Consider the following 17,303-nt stretch of genomic DNA (forward strand, 5'->3'; position numbering starts at 1 on the left):
GATAAACTAGTGTCAATGTTTAGGAGGAGTAGGAGGAGGGAAAAGCATTCTGAAGGCAACATCTCACCAGAACACCATTTCCTCTCAGAGCAGCATTCCTCAACTTATCAGCTTCAAAAATCTGCTGTTCTCATCGTGCCCAAACAGGGAGAGTCAGAAACCAAGAGCATGAGTGTGTCACTCTTTCAACCGCTCTTTCTCACACTAACGCTCTGTTTCTGTGCCTGTTGGTTGGTGATAGAGTGAAGCTGGGAGGAAAAACACCCGAGAAAAGGAAGTACTCACAGGCTCCACAAATCCATAGAGATCAGCAGGGAGCAGGGTCAAGCACTGATGGAAAATGAGGAAAAGCTCAAGACCCCAAGAAGACCACTTTATTCTATAGATCGCCGCAAAGGTAGATGTTGAAATAAAATACAGAAGTTTAAATGTCGTCGAAAAAGGGAAGAGGGAGGGGAAAAAAGAGTCGGAATGGATTTACAGACCGGATCATTGAGTATTTTTGAGTACATTACTATAATGTGGTTCAGATCAGCTGGTTCCATTTTCAGTTTTTAACTTGGCTTTTGGTGTCTGAAAACTTTTATCGCCTCATTAAAACCAACCAAAAAACGATAAAACCGTAAAAGGTCGCGTCGCGCTAACTGTGACTTTACCGAAGGGTTTCGCTCCAGTGAAAATGCTTCTTGCGCCACTGAGGTTGAGCAAAGGACTGAGGAGGGAGGTGGGAGGGAGGGCGGCAAGACAAACGAGGCAGCGGTGAGAATGATTGAGTGAGAAAAGAAATAAATTGAGCAAGAGTGAAACGGTGGGAGAGACTGACGATAGAGAAAAGAAAAGTAATGCAACTGAGCAGCCTGAGGGTTATAGGAATGTGGGGGTTTTAGTATTCAGCAGGGTGTGTATGTGTGTGTGTGTGTGTGTGTGTGTGTGTGTGCACGTGTATGAATAATGGGGCAAGTGAAAAGAGCAGCCCCAGAATTAATTACCCAATCAAGATAACAAGCCAGAGAGGGACATTAGAAAGGCCACTCTACAATTAACCTCTCGGTATCAACTTTACACATGCACAAACACACGTGCACGCAGAAACACACAAAATGATTTGGAGATGGAGGTTCATCTACCTGTCCCTCCACAAACACTGGCAGAGTCACTTTGTTTACAGTGGGATATTGAGTGAGTCGGGGGCTGGAGTGGAGTCGGATGTGGTTCACACATTCCACCAGAGACTCAGATTACACTGCAGGAAACACCGGCCCTGCAACACACTGCCTGACTCTGATTTATAAACACGGGGGACACACACATTAAAAAACTCCAAGCCAGAACAGCACCTCCATGCCTCTCTCACTTTCCTCCTTTCTTTTGTTTCCTTCCTGCATTTCCTGTCATTCTCAAACCCATGTCTGCACCTTCTTTTCCTGAGAAGATACACCACTTATTTGTCTCGGCGTCGAGCAGGGCCCCATACTGGTGAATATTTCCCCTCTGTTGTAGTAAAATAAGATGCATTAAAAATCACCAGATATCTTTAATGAAAAATAAGGCATAAATATCACCCAAACTCACGTATGAGCATTCAAACAAGATCCAAATAGCAGGAGGAATCAAAGGAAATACGGTCTATGCAGGACTTGTGTTGACCTTTTATGAGCTAAGCCCCCCCAGTTTTCATGTTTTTTTATTCTCTGTCTCATAATCCTCACGTCAAACCCAACTTTAGAGCAGCAAAGAGCAACATTTACAAAAAAATAAAAATAAATAAAAATGTCATTGCAGCTTTGGCATGCTTGTGTCCCAGCGCAACCCAGATTTGAGGTCTGAAACCCTGCCCAGACGCCTCCCCTCTGACAGCTCTGGTGGCTATGCACCCGTCTCAGAGCTGCTCACTGGAGAACGCTGGGTAATGAAGCCCAGCTGGGACTAACGGGCAAAGACACAGGCTGACATAACTCACCATCCCTCCCTCACCCTGTCAACAGAGCTCTCTCTCTTTCTATCATTTCTCCTTCCACCTCCCAGTCTGGCAGGTTTGCCTCATCAGGCCAAAGCCGGACTTAATTAAAAGGAGCTGATAGTAGAGGTATAAGGGATCCTGGCCCGCAGTCCCTCATGCTCCTGGTCCATCTTTTGGCTAAAGCACAGCCAAAGTAGTACAATAACACACATATCTGTCATCCACTGACAAAACACCTCAATAAAAAGGTAAATAGTGCATAAATAGCAGCAGATCCATAATGCAGCACAGCAGTGAAGCGGTGGAAGAACCACCCACCCCGTCACCGCCGTCAACTTTATCAATGCTCTTCTGTGTTAAGACACGTTTAGTCCAGCAAAGCAGCACAACACTGTCAAGACTCACTTTCTTTCACCTCTGTGAGCAGTACCAAGTCAGTCTGTGGGTCAGGGAGCTGAGGGGCCCAGGGTGGTTCCGCTCTGACGGCAGAAGGAAACTCCTTCAGGAAATACCAAACTGCCAGACACACAAAATCCACAATCTCTCTTTCTACTAGACGACAGACTAAATCTGCACTTTTCAGCGTTAGAAGGCTAACTCTCGTCTTTCTGACCCTTACACATGAAACCCAGGCCGGCCTTCTACTCTCAGGTACGACAGCGCGCTATAACCCAAAAACTGGGTGGTGTCATGTGTTTTTCTACTCTCATTTAATGACTCAAATCAATTAAAGAAATAATTTCCAGCGAAATCATGTCACATGATCATACTTCCTGCCAGGCTGCAGGAGAAAGCCTGAAAACGTCTGATTCAGGTGCAGGTACAAGAAAATCAAGTGCTAAAATGAACAAAACATGGATGCATCGATTAGAACCTGATCGTGGCAACATTTGGAGGATTTGACGAGCTTCTAAGACTTCGGGAAACTCCAGGTAACCCCCTCTCTGCTGTGGAGTATTTTGGACAACAGGGGAAGGCGGAAATTTATGATATATGCATCAAAAAACATGTCCTCCTTCCTTCAGACTATTCAAATCATTATAGTACTGACGCAACATCCATGGGTTGATTTGCATGATTTTTAACTGGGTATCAGACCCACTGTTCTCTCTGGATAAGCATCATTTTATTTTCATGCCATCCTGAAATATTAATATGCTAAAGCGATAAAAGCAACAGACTTCCTTCAGCGTGGAGCTGAAACCTCTGATTTCAATAACCCCAATCCCACTGTAAACATCCAGCAACACTATTTTTGCCTCAATACCATGAAGTTTTCTGGGGTTTTTTTTACCCTTTGGCATCTGAATATGCTACATTTCCCAGCATGTTGCCATACCTACTTTATTTCCTTGTGGTCTGAAATGTTCTTCTGCCTGAGTGAGTGAACTTGTGTGTTTCCAAGATGCACCACTGTGCCTGACCACAGGAAGTTCTAATCAGCAGTGCGGTGAGGTTGCTACCTTCCCTTTCCCCTCGTGACCTCCTCCCCACCCCTCTACCCCTACAATAGAGATACCAGTATCACATTACGGACTCTGAGGGTTAAGGGTCAATCCCATTTTTTAGCCTTCTTCGTCCCCTTTTTTCCACGTACAGATCCTCTGTCAGAGGTTAAAGCCTCCTGTCACCTAAATTCACATCAGTTCACGCGTGGCGAGGGAGCGGTATCTGTCGGAAACCCCACGTATTATCTGTTCTTTCCTCCTCCCTCACCCACACCCACACACAGAGCTGACTGACAGTGTTTTGCTTTTAGGAAACTCTACATAAAGATGTGGAGATGGTCTAGAAAACTTAATGTCTTTTTTATTTTTTTATTATTGTGACAGTTTCTCCAGTTCGCTTAATTTATGCAAAGGCTTTAAAAGGCCAAACTGCAATACTGAGAAGTAGCAGGAGCTACTTCAGGCAACACGCTAAGTGCAACGTTACTACCACTAATTACTACATGTTTTAAATGTCATCCAAGAAAGATCCAGCTCAGTATGTTCACCAAGCAGAAGAATGAGAGTCGAACAAGCTACTTGGAGTGATATACACATGGCTGACAGCAGAGCCGTACTTTAAATCATAGGCTCTATACCAAAGAAAACCACATGCAACTCTAACGAGGCTGAACTGGGCATGAGTTTGCTCTCCCCGAACACAAACTGCTTTTGATCCCACTGCGGTTCCTCAAATCCATTTCTTTTAATGACAGTGAGACTGTCAGCTCAACACCATTACTAACATTGACAGGTTATCATTTCCTAACACAATCACACATTTGGTTGCACACTGTTTGCTTTCCCATACAAGACATCACTCCTAAATGTGTTTGTTATAATTTCTAATTACAGCAATTACAAGAAGGTTTGGGATTGGACTCACTGATCAAAACTGAATATAAATCTTGCGATGGAAGTGTGATGGAACATGACAGTTGACCTAACTTGAATGAGAGGAAGCTGGTTGGTTGTCATCAGATAAGACAATTTATGGAAATATGAGCACCACTGCCAAACAGCAACGGGAATATGATATGACGAAGTGCCAAACTGTTTTCCTTTTTAATATAACAAATCCAGTAGAGACACAGAAGCTGTAAGTTTAGAAGTTCTGATCTGTGGAATATATATATATATATATATATATATATATATATATACACATATATATATATATACACACACAGTATATATATATAATTAAATAATATAAATTGTCAATAGTATATGTTTTCACTGGACAGTGTGGTAGACAGGCGTCCTCTTTGCCAGAGAATATGAGGTAAGATGGAACCAGCTTGAAAAGGCTCGTCTAAATCCTGTTAATATAAGAAAACCTTTTAACATAATGCTAATATTTCATGGTTACTTTGTGCAAATGTACCACAGACCTCTGCAAAAGATCCACGCTGAGCCCGTAGTGTGCGTCATAAATCCTGTCTGGCGGGGCTCACCATGGCCTGGTCAATGAATAAATCTCACTGTTCATAAAAGCGATTTGCTTCTTTATGTCCGTCTGGTGTTTAAACGCTCACCTCGATCCATCAAAACGGCAAACTGCTGTCAGAACATTAAGGCCTCTCCTTTCCCCTTATCAACAGCTTCTAAGCAGAAGAATCTGAGGAATCTTGGAGCTCAGACTTTTCGCCAACACCCAAAACGACAGGGTAAAGAACAGACACACGCTGCTGTTAAAACACTGACTAATATGTGACGCATAAATCATCAAAATTGATGACAGATGTTGCTGCTGAGGAGCCGGCATGGAATACAGTAAGGTAATTGGCAGTGATGTGTGAAGCTGAGCTTGGGGACCATGTTTGCACAATAAATTCAATCACTCGGTCTGCTACATCTTCTTGTTGTAAGATCTATAGCACAACGTCGACGTACCACCCTGTGAAATGGGCTGCGTTTGCTGCCTCAGCACTTTGCCATCCAAAAGAGCTGCGGTTCAGTTCGAGGCCTCGCAGCTTCGACGAGAAGAGGCACCTCGGAGAGCCAGCGGTTGTCACAGGCCCCCTGGCTACCGCCGCCTCACTGCCAAACACACGGAAGGCAGGATAATAATAGTGGCGTTTGTGTTAGCGAAAATGTGCGTCCCTCAAAGATAACAGTGATTAAAAAAAGGTCACATTTGACAGTCTTACACAAAGCAAATGAGACCAACCTGATCCATGGATCTGACTGCATTCACAGTATTGTTGCTCTTAATGAAGGATGAAGTTGTTGTGCTTTTGTGATTTCACATGAACACATGAATCAGATGTTTATTTTCTCCTTGGCAGAACTTGTTTAATCAGTTTGGTGAGTAAATCATTCAGCACCTACACGAGACTAAAACTACGTAGATATTGTGCAACATAACAGTCTGACTATTTAGTGCTGTATGATGCACAAGGGCAGTTCTGCCAGAAGACATAATGTGAGCAGCAAGCAACATATCTGGTTTTCACATTGTTAGGTTTAAGAATTATCTCTGCAGCCTGATCTGACGATGGTTACTGTAAGCTTAATGTTTCAGACAAGATCTCTGTAGGAGACTTTCGCCGTTTGTTTTATTGCGCACTAGAAGGGTCACAATGTGAAAGCAATAATTGAAGCAGATTTAAGTTGGGGGTCAAGAAGAATTCAAAAAATGAAAAACTCAGGCAGAGCTTAAGCTTGTCTCATTGTGCTCCACTCACAGAAACTGCAATAGTCATTCTGTGTGTGCAGACAGGACTATAAGGATCCTGGGAGCAGATTTATGAGGTCTGGACTGCCTGCACGGAGTCAAATGAAACCCAACACCAACTCTGTTTCTTTGACAAAGTCTAGAAAACCAAGCACCTCAAGTATGACTCCAACAGGCAATAGTAGCAGCAACGATATCAGTGTGCTTCAACTACAGCCTTTCTGGCTCCCCTCTTTATTTAGGAGGGTTGCAATTAGACACATTTCACCAATATAATGAGTCAACAGTTGGAAAGACATGCAGCTCAAAATGGTGAAAGTCGGCTTTGTTACTGGCAAAAACTGCCGCATTAGCTTGGTGCCACTAAGCAGACTTGCAATATCATTTTGTTAAGCTCCAAAACCTCAACTTTCCCCTAGAATATCTTTCTTAAGCAGCCTTGACATTTGAAAATACTGTCCTGTCCCGCACATTTGACCACTGTGACACCAAATATATACAATGTCTCTGCTTGTTATTCCCACACTACCGTGATACTAGATCGCTTCTACTGGGTGACCTAATGACATTTTTTTGATTGCTCATCAGCATCATTTGGAAATTTTATACAGTGGTACAGTGGGATGCAAGTTCATCTCCAAATTTGTCTTGTATTTTTGATATAATCACAAACTTCATGCTATTTTAAGACCATTTAAAATGTTTACTTTAGTTCATCAGCATCTGCAGAAACTCTCTGAAACTCAAGATCACAAACTGAAGCTGGGGGGGGAGTGTTGCTCCATTTTACCACAAAGGTATGAGGAATGTAATCAGGCACTTTAATATAAGAGTATTAGGGTGGAATCATTCATTTGCTCCATAATAGTTGACAATCCTAGACATGTTTCCGTTAATAGATGAGCAAGGTGTGTCTTTTTAATATGCAGTGACCTCAACAGGCAGGTTAACGCCGCTTGCCAAACGTCGTAAATGCCTTTCAAAGAAGCACAACCCCATCTATCCTCACTGGAACAATTGTCTGACCTCCTCAGTGAGTGACGACAGCACTGATGTGAGACTGCGCAACCGCGTGTTTTTCGTTTAGCCCGTTGCGCACGTCTAACAGCTGGAATGACAGCCATTTGAAGAAGGAAGTGAAGAACTGTATCTTTCAGACACGCACATGAACGTGTAGACAAGGAGTTGAAAGAATATGAAATGTGATGCGTCGACAGTGCCTTTTTTTTGGTAGGCTATTTAGGCAAAAAATACACACACACACACACACACACACACACACACACACACACACACACAGACATACAGAATAATGTCAATTATTTGTGAACAACAGTGAAAGTAGGTGTTATACTTGTGATTTGTGTGATTGTGATTGAATGTTGCCCAGAGGGGCATTCCTGCGTTGGCCGTAGAGCGTGTTGCATCACTGCGATGCAGTGAAGAGCATAAATAGGTAAATGAGGGCTTTGCAGATCATGACAATGGATGAGTTATGCGAAAAGCGATGTGACACAGGGACGAGGACAGATTGAGAGATAACCCTCCATTTATCATAGCTTCTCTGTGTGCGAAAGACTTGTTAGTCAACTTGGAACAGTTTATGTCCTCCAGCAATGCATGAACTTGGAAGTTCGACAGTTGATGAGCTGCATTAGCACTGACATGCACAGGTGTGTGTGAACACAATCACACACGGCAGGAGAAACGTGCACATACTAGCTTTGAATGATGTGAATAATCGGTCCTTCCAGTAAAATAAAAAGGAAGATTTAAGACAAAAGTCTCAATCTCAGTATAATAGAGTAATTAACCTGAAAACCTTACAGAATAAAAAGAGACCTGCATCATCAATGGCCACATATTAATGATTCCTGGCCAATATCAGATCAACACATAAAATAAGGCAACTTGGTCTGTACTGATGGCAAACCTGATACTTGACTTTTAAATAAGAATTTCCCCCAGTTGCACTTTCTTTAAGATTTACTTATTATACATCACTATTCTCAAAATAAAAATAGGCCTACATTTAATACTGTGAGAGTGAATTCTGTTAAATTTCAATTTTCAGGCTGAGATGTCCTCATGACCTGCTAATAAAATAAATACAGGTCTGCAAATCAGGGCCCGTTGCATATAAAACACCCCCAGAATACTCCTTTACATGATCACATTATCTGTCGTTACTGAATTACTTTTAAGTATTTTTCTAATATTTAAGAACTCTCAAGTTAAAAAAAATACTGCCAAAAGAGATGGATCTCACACACCCTGTGAGATTTTTTCATTTTTGAAATCTCTCAACAGAGTATTAGCACTATTGTGAGAAGCAGACAGGGGGAATCTTTTGATCCAGCTGGAAATGTGAAAGGCATTGTTATTGGTTACTGCCTAGCAACCAGAGACTAACCAGAACTATTAGGGAATTATACTGTGACACACCTTTGTAAAGGCTCAGGTGAAGACTCACAGCTGTGTGACAAATAGCTCCGTAGAGTGAGTACAACAGAACCTGACAGCAGCTGTGATGGAGGACGACACGACCTGCGGCTCTATTCAAAGCTGCCATGACAGTTTTATACTATTTGTTGATTACTGTTGGAACAATCTCAGCAGAAAGGTAGCCGCTTGTTTCGCAGTTATTTCCATGGTGACAAACAAACATTATTACGCCAGCAGCAAACACAGACACATGCAAGGTTATGCACAAAAACACACAATTCTGACCAACTGTGATACAAACCTGTATGTTTAACCCACACACCCCCTGTAGTTCTATCCCCGGAGGAATGGGTGATAAGTGAGCTCATGCTGGACACACACCAACAATGATAGTTATTAATTAGATGTATATTAGTACACACGGACTGAGGGCTTAGTCTCACACAGTAAAACAGTTCCTCGTGTCTGAATCTTACAGGAGCTAAACAGCAAACAGGAGTCTCAGGCAGCTGAATCCTAAATGAACACGCAGACACACATGTGCAGGTACACATGCATGTGTGAGCATGAACCAGCCATCATTGATGAATTGATATTGATTATTGATCCATTTTCTTGTCAATAAAAAAGTTATACATCGTACATCTTGCCAAGTATCGACGATCTTGGACGAGTGTAACCGGGGTGTGCTTTCATTGTAGGTAAGATTTAAGGTCAAGACGCCAAATGAAAGGCCAGACAGGGGATACAACCCCAGGTGTTTGATGACTGCCCGCCACACCAGCCGTCAGTTAGCAGGGTTTCCTGGCTAAGCCTTCGCCATCACTCAACTGAGCTTTGACTCTAATCTTGGCGAGCCAGTGATGTGCCGAGTTGAGCTGAGCTGATGTCCTTACCTTTAAACTAAGAAGCTGACGATTTATCTCAGCCAAAACACCCCCAGGTAACCCTATACTCTTCCCAGGGAAACTGTTTTAAAAGCCTTACACCATGGCGAGAGGAAAAAGAGAAAAAAAACATCACCAGGACAACTTGAAGGAATGAGAACGCCTCCTATTTGTTTGTATGGATGCTAATAAACCTGTTCAGACAGTGATAATTCTGTACTCTTATCAAAGGGTTCATGTGTATCACCCCAACACATGCCCTTGCTATTCACAGAAATTTCTCATGCTTGTTTTCCTGAACATGATCACCCATTTACCACATAACTACATTATGCATTACTCTTAAAAGGCCGATTGGCTAATTTCCAGCTCTTTACAAGCACACAATAAGCAGCCCCCAAGCTGTCAACTGGACCCGCTTTGGGTGATAAGTGTATGTTTCCAGACACAATGACCGGCAATCAGCTAGGTGCACAGAAAAAAATACATTCAAACATTAATTTCTTTATGAATTACAAAAATGATATCAAATATATACTATTACGGGTTATCTTCAACCTGAGGCTTTCAACCTGAAACTAGCGCATAGATGTGAGATTTTCTGATGCATATTGGCCTGCCTTTGTTTTCACTTTCACTCTGACAGATCTCAGCGGGAGTCTGACCGCTGGATAGCTGTTTTTTCCCCTCACTCTTATACAGCATTGTGCTGACAACATCATCATTACAAGTTTAAGTGCACTGGAACCCTGTGGGGTAAACAATGGACAGCATGGTGTCAGCGTTGCTGTTTCGTTCTCGTGGCAAAGCACACAACGCAGGGCAAACGGAACAACGTCTGAGTGTTACTGCTGTGTAGGCGGATGGAAGTGAGACTGACGGCTGGTTTTGCAGGCAAACATCAAACACCTGGGTTCCTATCCCCTGTCAGTCCATTCATCTGGGGTCGTGACCTTAAATCTTTCCAAAAAGAATGCAAAACCTGGATTGACAGGTCCAATTAATCCCATCCATACTTTGCCTGATCTACGATGCATACCTTATTATTTGACAAGCAAATGTATCAATAATCTAAAAGAATATTTAGGCAACGGTGTCATCTTCAGTCAGCAGGTGAGCCAGTTTCTCTTCCCTGGGCTGTTTCCTCAGTGTAGATGCACAGCTCCAGAACGTCGTCCCCCGCCGGTTAGTTCGAACCCAGTTAGCCCGTTCTCCAGGAATGTTAAGGCCACTTCTATTAAATATTACTTACTACCTCCGTCGGACGGAAGAATTTCGGGTCCACTCTCACATGAACAACCCCTGTCTCCTTGCAACGGCCAATCTCCATCTGGTCCTTACCTTCCCACCTGAAAAAGAACAGAAAGATAGGCTTTTATGACAGCCAGAGCTTCAGCATTTCCTATCCACCTGATTATGTCTTCTTTGGTTTGTTTCTTTGTCATATTGCTTAGGGAAAACCCATCTGTTACCAGTTCACCACTGTATCAGTGTGTTTCAGGACACATGACGTATGTGAATGATGCCACAAAAATACTTGGATATAAAAAATATATTTAACTTGTAGGCACCTGTTTGCTCGTTTACATTGGTATCTGTGCACTCACACAATGTTCTTTCCCACATGTTTGAAGGCTTCCTCCACAAAGTCCTTCACGCTGTGGACCTCCCCAGTTGCCACGACGAAGTCATCTGGCTTGTCCTGCTGCATGATCAGCCACATGGCCTAAAAGAGGCAGATACAGCAATGGCAAAGTTTAAAACACAGATCATATAGACAGTCCCATGCTCTGTGCTGGAATCAGCCTGACTCGGTCCTGACAGACAGGAAGTGAACCTGTGACCTCTCAGCTAAGCGTTTGCCTATACCTCTGGCCTGACGTCACTCTGGGGGCCTTGTGTGACAAATACTGTGGGAAAGGAGGACAGAGGGCTCCCACAGGCTTAAAGTAAAAATGCACACAAGCACAGATACAAGTACATCCAAGCAACAGCTACAAAGGTGCACAACTGAGCAGAGGATAGTTTTCACAAAATTAAATTGTCGTAACAACTCGTGAACCACGTTCTGAATTATTACGCACAGTTTTTATACCCGATAAAACTGACCTGGGTTCTTGGGGATTTAATGGGCACATTACCGGGTTACAGATAGAAAAGTATGTAGTTCCAGAGCCAAGATGTGCCGACCTCTAGGATACCGTATCTACCCCGATCAGAACAGACTCACTGACAGACTGACGGACATGCGCCGAGTTGACCTTGAGGTATCTTAATGACTTTTCCTGTCTCACTCTCCTGGATAATACCGCGTGTGTTTATTGGTGTGTGTGTGTTAATCTGGTTCCTGTCTGCAGCTATAGGAAGCTTCAACAGTCATTACGTGCCACAACAGAGAACATTAAGGACACACACTTATAATTGTTATTTTTCTATTTTTTTGCTGTTTATGCAATTTTTTGAATAACTGTGTCAAATAATTCACAATTGCGTAATGACAATGTAACAAGGAAGAAGAAATGGTAGAGCTCTTAAATATCCAAAGCAGATTTAAATGTACTTGGTTAACTTGAAGGTGTATTTTACCCCTCTTTAATCTGAGGTATAAGATGGGAAAGAATATAAAAGAATACCCTATTTTCCGGCCTTTACCCCCACACTTTGAACCATGTGGCTTATACAGAGATGTGGCTTTTCTATGAATTTTTCTTCAGCCCTCAGGGGGCGCTCTAGCAGGAAGTGCAGGCAGCGGAAGTCAGTGCAAACAAGAAAGCGCCAGTTTTGATTCTTAGCACATGCAACCCAAGACCGAAACAAAAAAATACGGCAATATTTTTACACCCTCACCCCCTCATAATGGGAAAACACACAAAGAAATTCCTATGATGCAGCTTTTACGTTGAAGGCCATCGATCTGGCTACCTGTGAAGGAAATAGAGCGGCTGCACGTAAGCTTGGCGTTGATGAATCTATGGTGAGAAGTTGCAGCAGGAAGAATTGATTCAATGCCAAAAGACAAGAAAGGCTTTCAGAGGACAGTTTATATTTAGGTGCGCTCTATATACGGTAGTTATTTTATCAGGTAAGAAGTGGTCTCCCCTTTATACACCACAGCAATGTTAGGATATCCCTCTCAAATATATTTGGTATAAAATACTGATGTGTGATGATGGCAGAGATATCAATACCGTTGTAAGACACTAACACACATGTGCACAGTGATGGAATGCTTTTCTTCTGGGAGGTGAGGTTGGACTCGTCAGATCGTTTAGGGTCTGACTCAATGTTGCTCAAGCGGATGGTTCCCCTGAGCCTGACCTCTGGCCCCATGGCCCCTGATGAACACCCCAGATTCTAACATTGATATACAAGCCAGTTACTGCACCACTGTGCAGTATAAAGCCTTATCACAACAATAGCACCATCTTATAGAGGTCTGAGTTAACACGATACAGAAAATCTGTAAAACAATTCATATAAAACATGTATTTGGATGTAAAGAAAATTGTAAAATAGTAAACATCCATGAATCTCTTGTCATCTATCAACTGTCAATCTGTTTAATTTAGATTACTGAGTGTTTAAACTTGTAATGAAGCAACGTAACACAAGAAAGAAAAAGGAGTGCTGTGATGATGGGCGTTCGGAGAACAGCTCAAATTTTCACAGCCAAAGAAAATGTTTACAGCCAGAGCGGAGTGACACGGCCTCCGCCGACGTTTAAACAGAGAGGGAAATTAATAAATGCACATTGTCCCTGGATGATATGGGGGGAAATAAGGCTCAAAAACCTGTAGGACCAAGACATCTGCATCCTAACAAGGTTTCTCAAAGAATCGTAACAAATGCTTCATCACAGCTGATACCACCAACATTTTATCAGGCCACTTAATGACTATCAAGATAAATTTTACTTCAGCCAGCTGTTTGTCCCCATCTCCTTTTACCTCTCACTACTCATTTCCCCCCCCCCTCCTCCTGCTGTGCTTCATTAGCGAGCTGATAAACAGCTCTGAGGTTCAGCCCTTCACGCTGAACCCGCACCTTCCTGTTCACATGGCCACAGGATGACCCCACTCCCCCCACCCCCTCGACTCCAGCTAACAGACAGAAATTGACCCCTGCAGCCACCCACAAACCCCTTCACCTGAATTATACTCCGACACACACACACAAGGGGGTTCCTGCGTGGCCAGAGTTCAGACATTTCAATTTTTGAGCACAAAATCTGGAAACTAAATTACAGGCATGCTAATGTGTACGTGGTTTTTCCTACATATTCTCCTGTATTCCCTGCAAAATAATGCTGGAATTAAAATTCAACTCTAATGTGTAAGACGCTCCGACATCAATCGGCGACTATAAAAAAAGCATAATAAAACAAATGTACATGAAAAACCGATCAGCTCACAAATCAGTAAATTTGAGACAGCTGGAGTTAAAAAAAAAAACAAAAAAAACCCTGAATTTGATATTAATAAAATGGGAGTTTTTGTGGCGTCAGCGTTCAGCTGCGGTGGTTGCCACTTCTTTATTTCATGTGATGAAACTGTATTATATTTAATCCTTTCCATGTGCATCAGCCAGATAGAGCATGGATAGAGCACAACCAGAGCTCCTAGGCTGTGGGAAAAATCCCTGGTCCAAACCCAAGTCAGCCTGTTGACTCAGAATACTCTTGCATAGGTCACAGAGTCCGTTCTCTCCGCCAAGTGTGCCTTATAGTGTTTCAGGCACTTAATTCCTTATTGCATTTCTTCAGTGGGTGTATACTCATTTACCGTATTGGGCTTACAGAGGAGATTCATAAATATATTTAAAAAGGGCTCTCTAACCACAGCCTGAATGATGGCGTAGCTGTTCCCCCATCCTCTACTCTCCTTCTTCCCTAGCATCCTGGGTTGTTATGGTTCCTTGTTCCTGCTCCTGCTCTGGCTGCTTGACTACAGCTGACATGTGGAAGAGCTTGCAGCAAACACTTAACTGTGCTGCTATTAGAGCAGCCAAAGGGACGCTGCTAATGCAATTAATCCCAGACTCCGCACTGAATTACACTCATTCACAGAGAGAGATCAAGTCTTCAAGAGCAGCTGTCTGGCACACACGTGACAAAATGATTTGAATTCAACTAAAAGTGGAATAAACCACATTAAAAATGGACCAGATGCCTCAAATGTCGAATTGCTTAAAACTAGCGAGACCTAAATCACTCTTGCTCTAACAGAATGAAGGTCCTCTCACAGAATTTAACGCTGTGATCCTGTGAGTTTAGTATAACAAGCAGGATCTTCATCAACAGAGGTTGAGCAGAGCGGACTTTTCCACATCATTACCAGCTTAAGAGGTTCTTAGCTCTGTTCCACAACATGCACACACAGCTGCCAGACAAAAATGTCATAGACTGAGAAATCAGACAAAAAAAGAGACATGTTCTAATTCTCCCGGGCCAGGGTGAAATCCCAAAGCGCAGCAGATGAGGTTACGGTGTCCCGGCTCCACCTCACAGCACCGAAAATGAGGTTAATGACCTGGCCTCAAGACGCTGGCGTGGATGAGTTGTCACGGGCATATCGCCGCACAACATTGAACCGTGGACGCAAATGTGAACGTCATCGGTCTGTTATCAGCAGGTTTCCTTGGAGCCACATCCATCAAGACCACTGCCTCCCTGACATGTTGGCAATCGCGTGCAGCCATCTTGTACTGAGATTAAGCGAATGGTATTTAAATCATGACTTGGAAACGACCTGGGGCCCAACTCTTGATTACAGACTGAGAATGGATAACCCACAGCTACTGGACTGTACTTTAATTTTAATTTGGAATTATTGCTTTGAGTTGCATCAGATTAACTCTTCTGATCGCTTAAGGTTTGTAAATGTCACACCTGTGTGCACCTGTGCAACCTGCAAGACAAAAGAGGCAGGGCAAACACGATATCACAAGCATGTCACATGTCAGTGAACACAAAATGTATACCATCTGCCTGCATTTTAAACATCATTCCATACCTCTACCGGATAATCCCAAACATGGGATTAGAGAAGAATGAAGGCGTCTGACAGCTGCCTCTGAAAGTCTGATTTTAAAGACTCCCTTTGTTCTCGTTGCGTCTTCGCTGTAACACAACCTTATTTTAAGACACACTAACGCCCAGTGTTTCCAAGCCAGATTCTGGTGAGGCGTTTGTCAGTTGTGCCGCACATAATAGCATTTCATGAAACATTGCGTCACTTAAAAAATATGCAGCGATGCGCACGGTGGATTGGGTGCCAGCGCTAAACATTTTGACACAACAGAGAGGCAGGTTAAAACAAGTCCGTCAACTCATCTTTCTCCCTTGACAAAGGCTTTCTTAACCACAACACTTTGAGCAATGTATCCACATTAATTATATAGTTGACAGCTTTTTGAATGGACATAAAAGATTAAAAAATAACACACACACAAGCGCGACATTATTTTGATGCTATTGGCAGGTAGTTTGTTTGTTTGTTTTTTTGAATACATTTAGTGTAATGACACAGCGTGGTCTAGAGAATGGAACAGAGATAAGCGTAACTGTCAGTCTACAGCAATGAACCTGCATGTTGGAAATTAAGGGAATTCCAGTAACACGCATCACATATATCAAACTACACAATACAAACCCAGTCCAGCACAGACATTATGTCGGGAGGCCAGTGGTGAATAAGTCCTGCCATTTATTATAAATTAGTACAGATTTAGCAGCAGGTAAAAATGGCATTTCAGTAAATCTCAGTTTGGCACCGTAATAGAAAAAAAAACGGGTATTGAGAAAGACGGCATCATCGATCCCGTTGGGCCGACATTCCAGACGTTCCTATACAGACGATGTCTTCAGTTCTAAAATACATTTTGTGATTGTTTAATTACAATCCTGTAAAAATGTTTGGTTTTCCGTCTGCTACATACCACAATCCCCCATGGTCTTGTAGTGAGTGAGTCAGTGGACCCGGTAAAACCATGAAACAGACCAGGACAAACCGAATCACATCAAACTAGGCCGGGGCACTCTGGGCCAAACAGCTCTGGGCAAACTTGGCCCTATCAGCCAAAAAACAGAGCGCTTTCCAACCTTAATCTGTGTAAATGCAAGCAATCATTCAATTTAGGTCTACACACACATGCACATACACAGACCCACACAAACAGAGCTAACTTTCCCAGGCTGTGCTTCAGGGGGCATGCATCATCCAAAAGCTGCAGCGTAGCTGTGATAGTGAACACGATTAAACTCTGTATGTAGATACATGCATGTCTCACCCTTTAAAAAAACCTCTGTTGTGTTTTGACCAAAAATAGGCAGAGAGTTCTGAGTTTTATCCATGTCTGACTGTGGAGGCTAAATTTAAAATATGACTTCACCCTGAATGCACTTGTATACACAATCACACAAGCAGAAAAGCGCAGGCCGCTGTGACACATTCAGGGATGATGAATAGCCGACCACGCCTCTACGTGGTCGGTTTTTCTTCAATCATCGGTTGCTGGTTCACACTTCACATCCTTTCCTGAACACCCAGGAGAGGTCATAGTCGAGGGAGGTATGATTTGATTCTAATTGATTATAATTAGGCTTACATATGTTAGTCAGGCAGTTCTAACATGTCCAGGGAGTACCGTCTAAGCAAATTTAATTGTAGTTTCTTTTAGTAAATGTGCCTTTATTACAGTAAATAGTTGTTGTTTATAGAGTTTATAGAGTTGTTTATTTACCGTACACATTTCTGCTGTCTGGAATAATGAGGAACAAGGACAAACCTGATTTTCTAGTTCTTAAATGCACAATTTTTTGCAATAATCGGACAATAGAGGAGAGA

General features: G+C 42.7%; 1 protein-coding gene across 2 annotated transcripts in view; it reads right to left on the reverse strand.

Moving 5' to 3' along the window:
• The window catches only part of gmds (GDP-mannose 4,6-dehydratase), an 80,119-nt gene that overhangs the window by 7,224 nt on the left and 55,592 nt on the right, over positions 1 to 17,303 (reverse strand). Inside the window, exons 8-9 of one of the 2 annotated variants that reach the window (XM_029828919.1) lie at positions 11,067 to 11,185; positions 10,715 to 10,808 (exon numbers count right to left, since the gene is read on the reverse strand). In XM_029828919.1, the coding sequence (XP_029684779.1) occupies positions 10,715 to 10,808; positions 11,067 to 11,185 (213 nt within the window). Of the gene's footprint in view, positions 1 to 10,711; positions 10,809 to 11,066; positions 11,186 to 17,303 lie in introns of both variants that reach the window. The other variant, XM_003974425.3, reaches the window with a different exon arrangement.

Source organism: Takifugu rubripes, chromosome 20 (genome assembly GCF_901000725.2).
Source record: "Takifugu rubripes chromosome 20, fTakRub1.2, whole genome shotgun sequence".
NCBI classification, from domain to species: domain Eukaryota; kingdom Metazoa; phylum Chordata; class Actinopteri; order Tetraodontiformes; family Tetraodontidae; genus Takifugu; species Takifugu rubripes.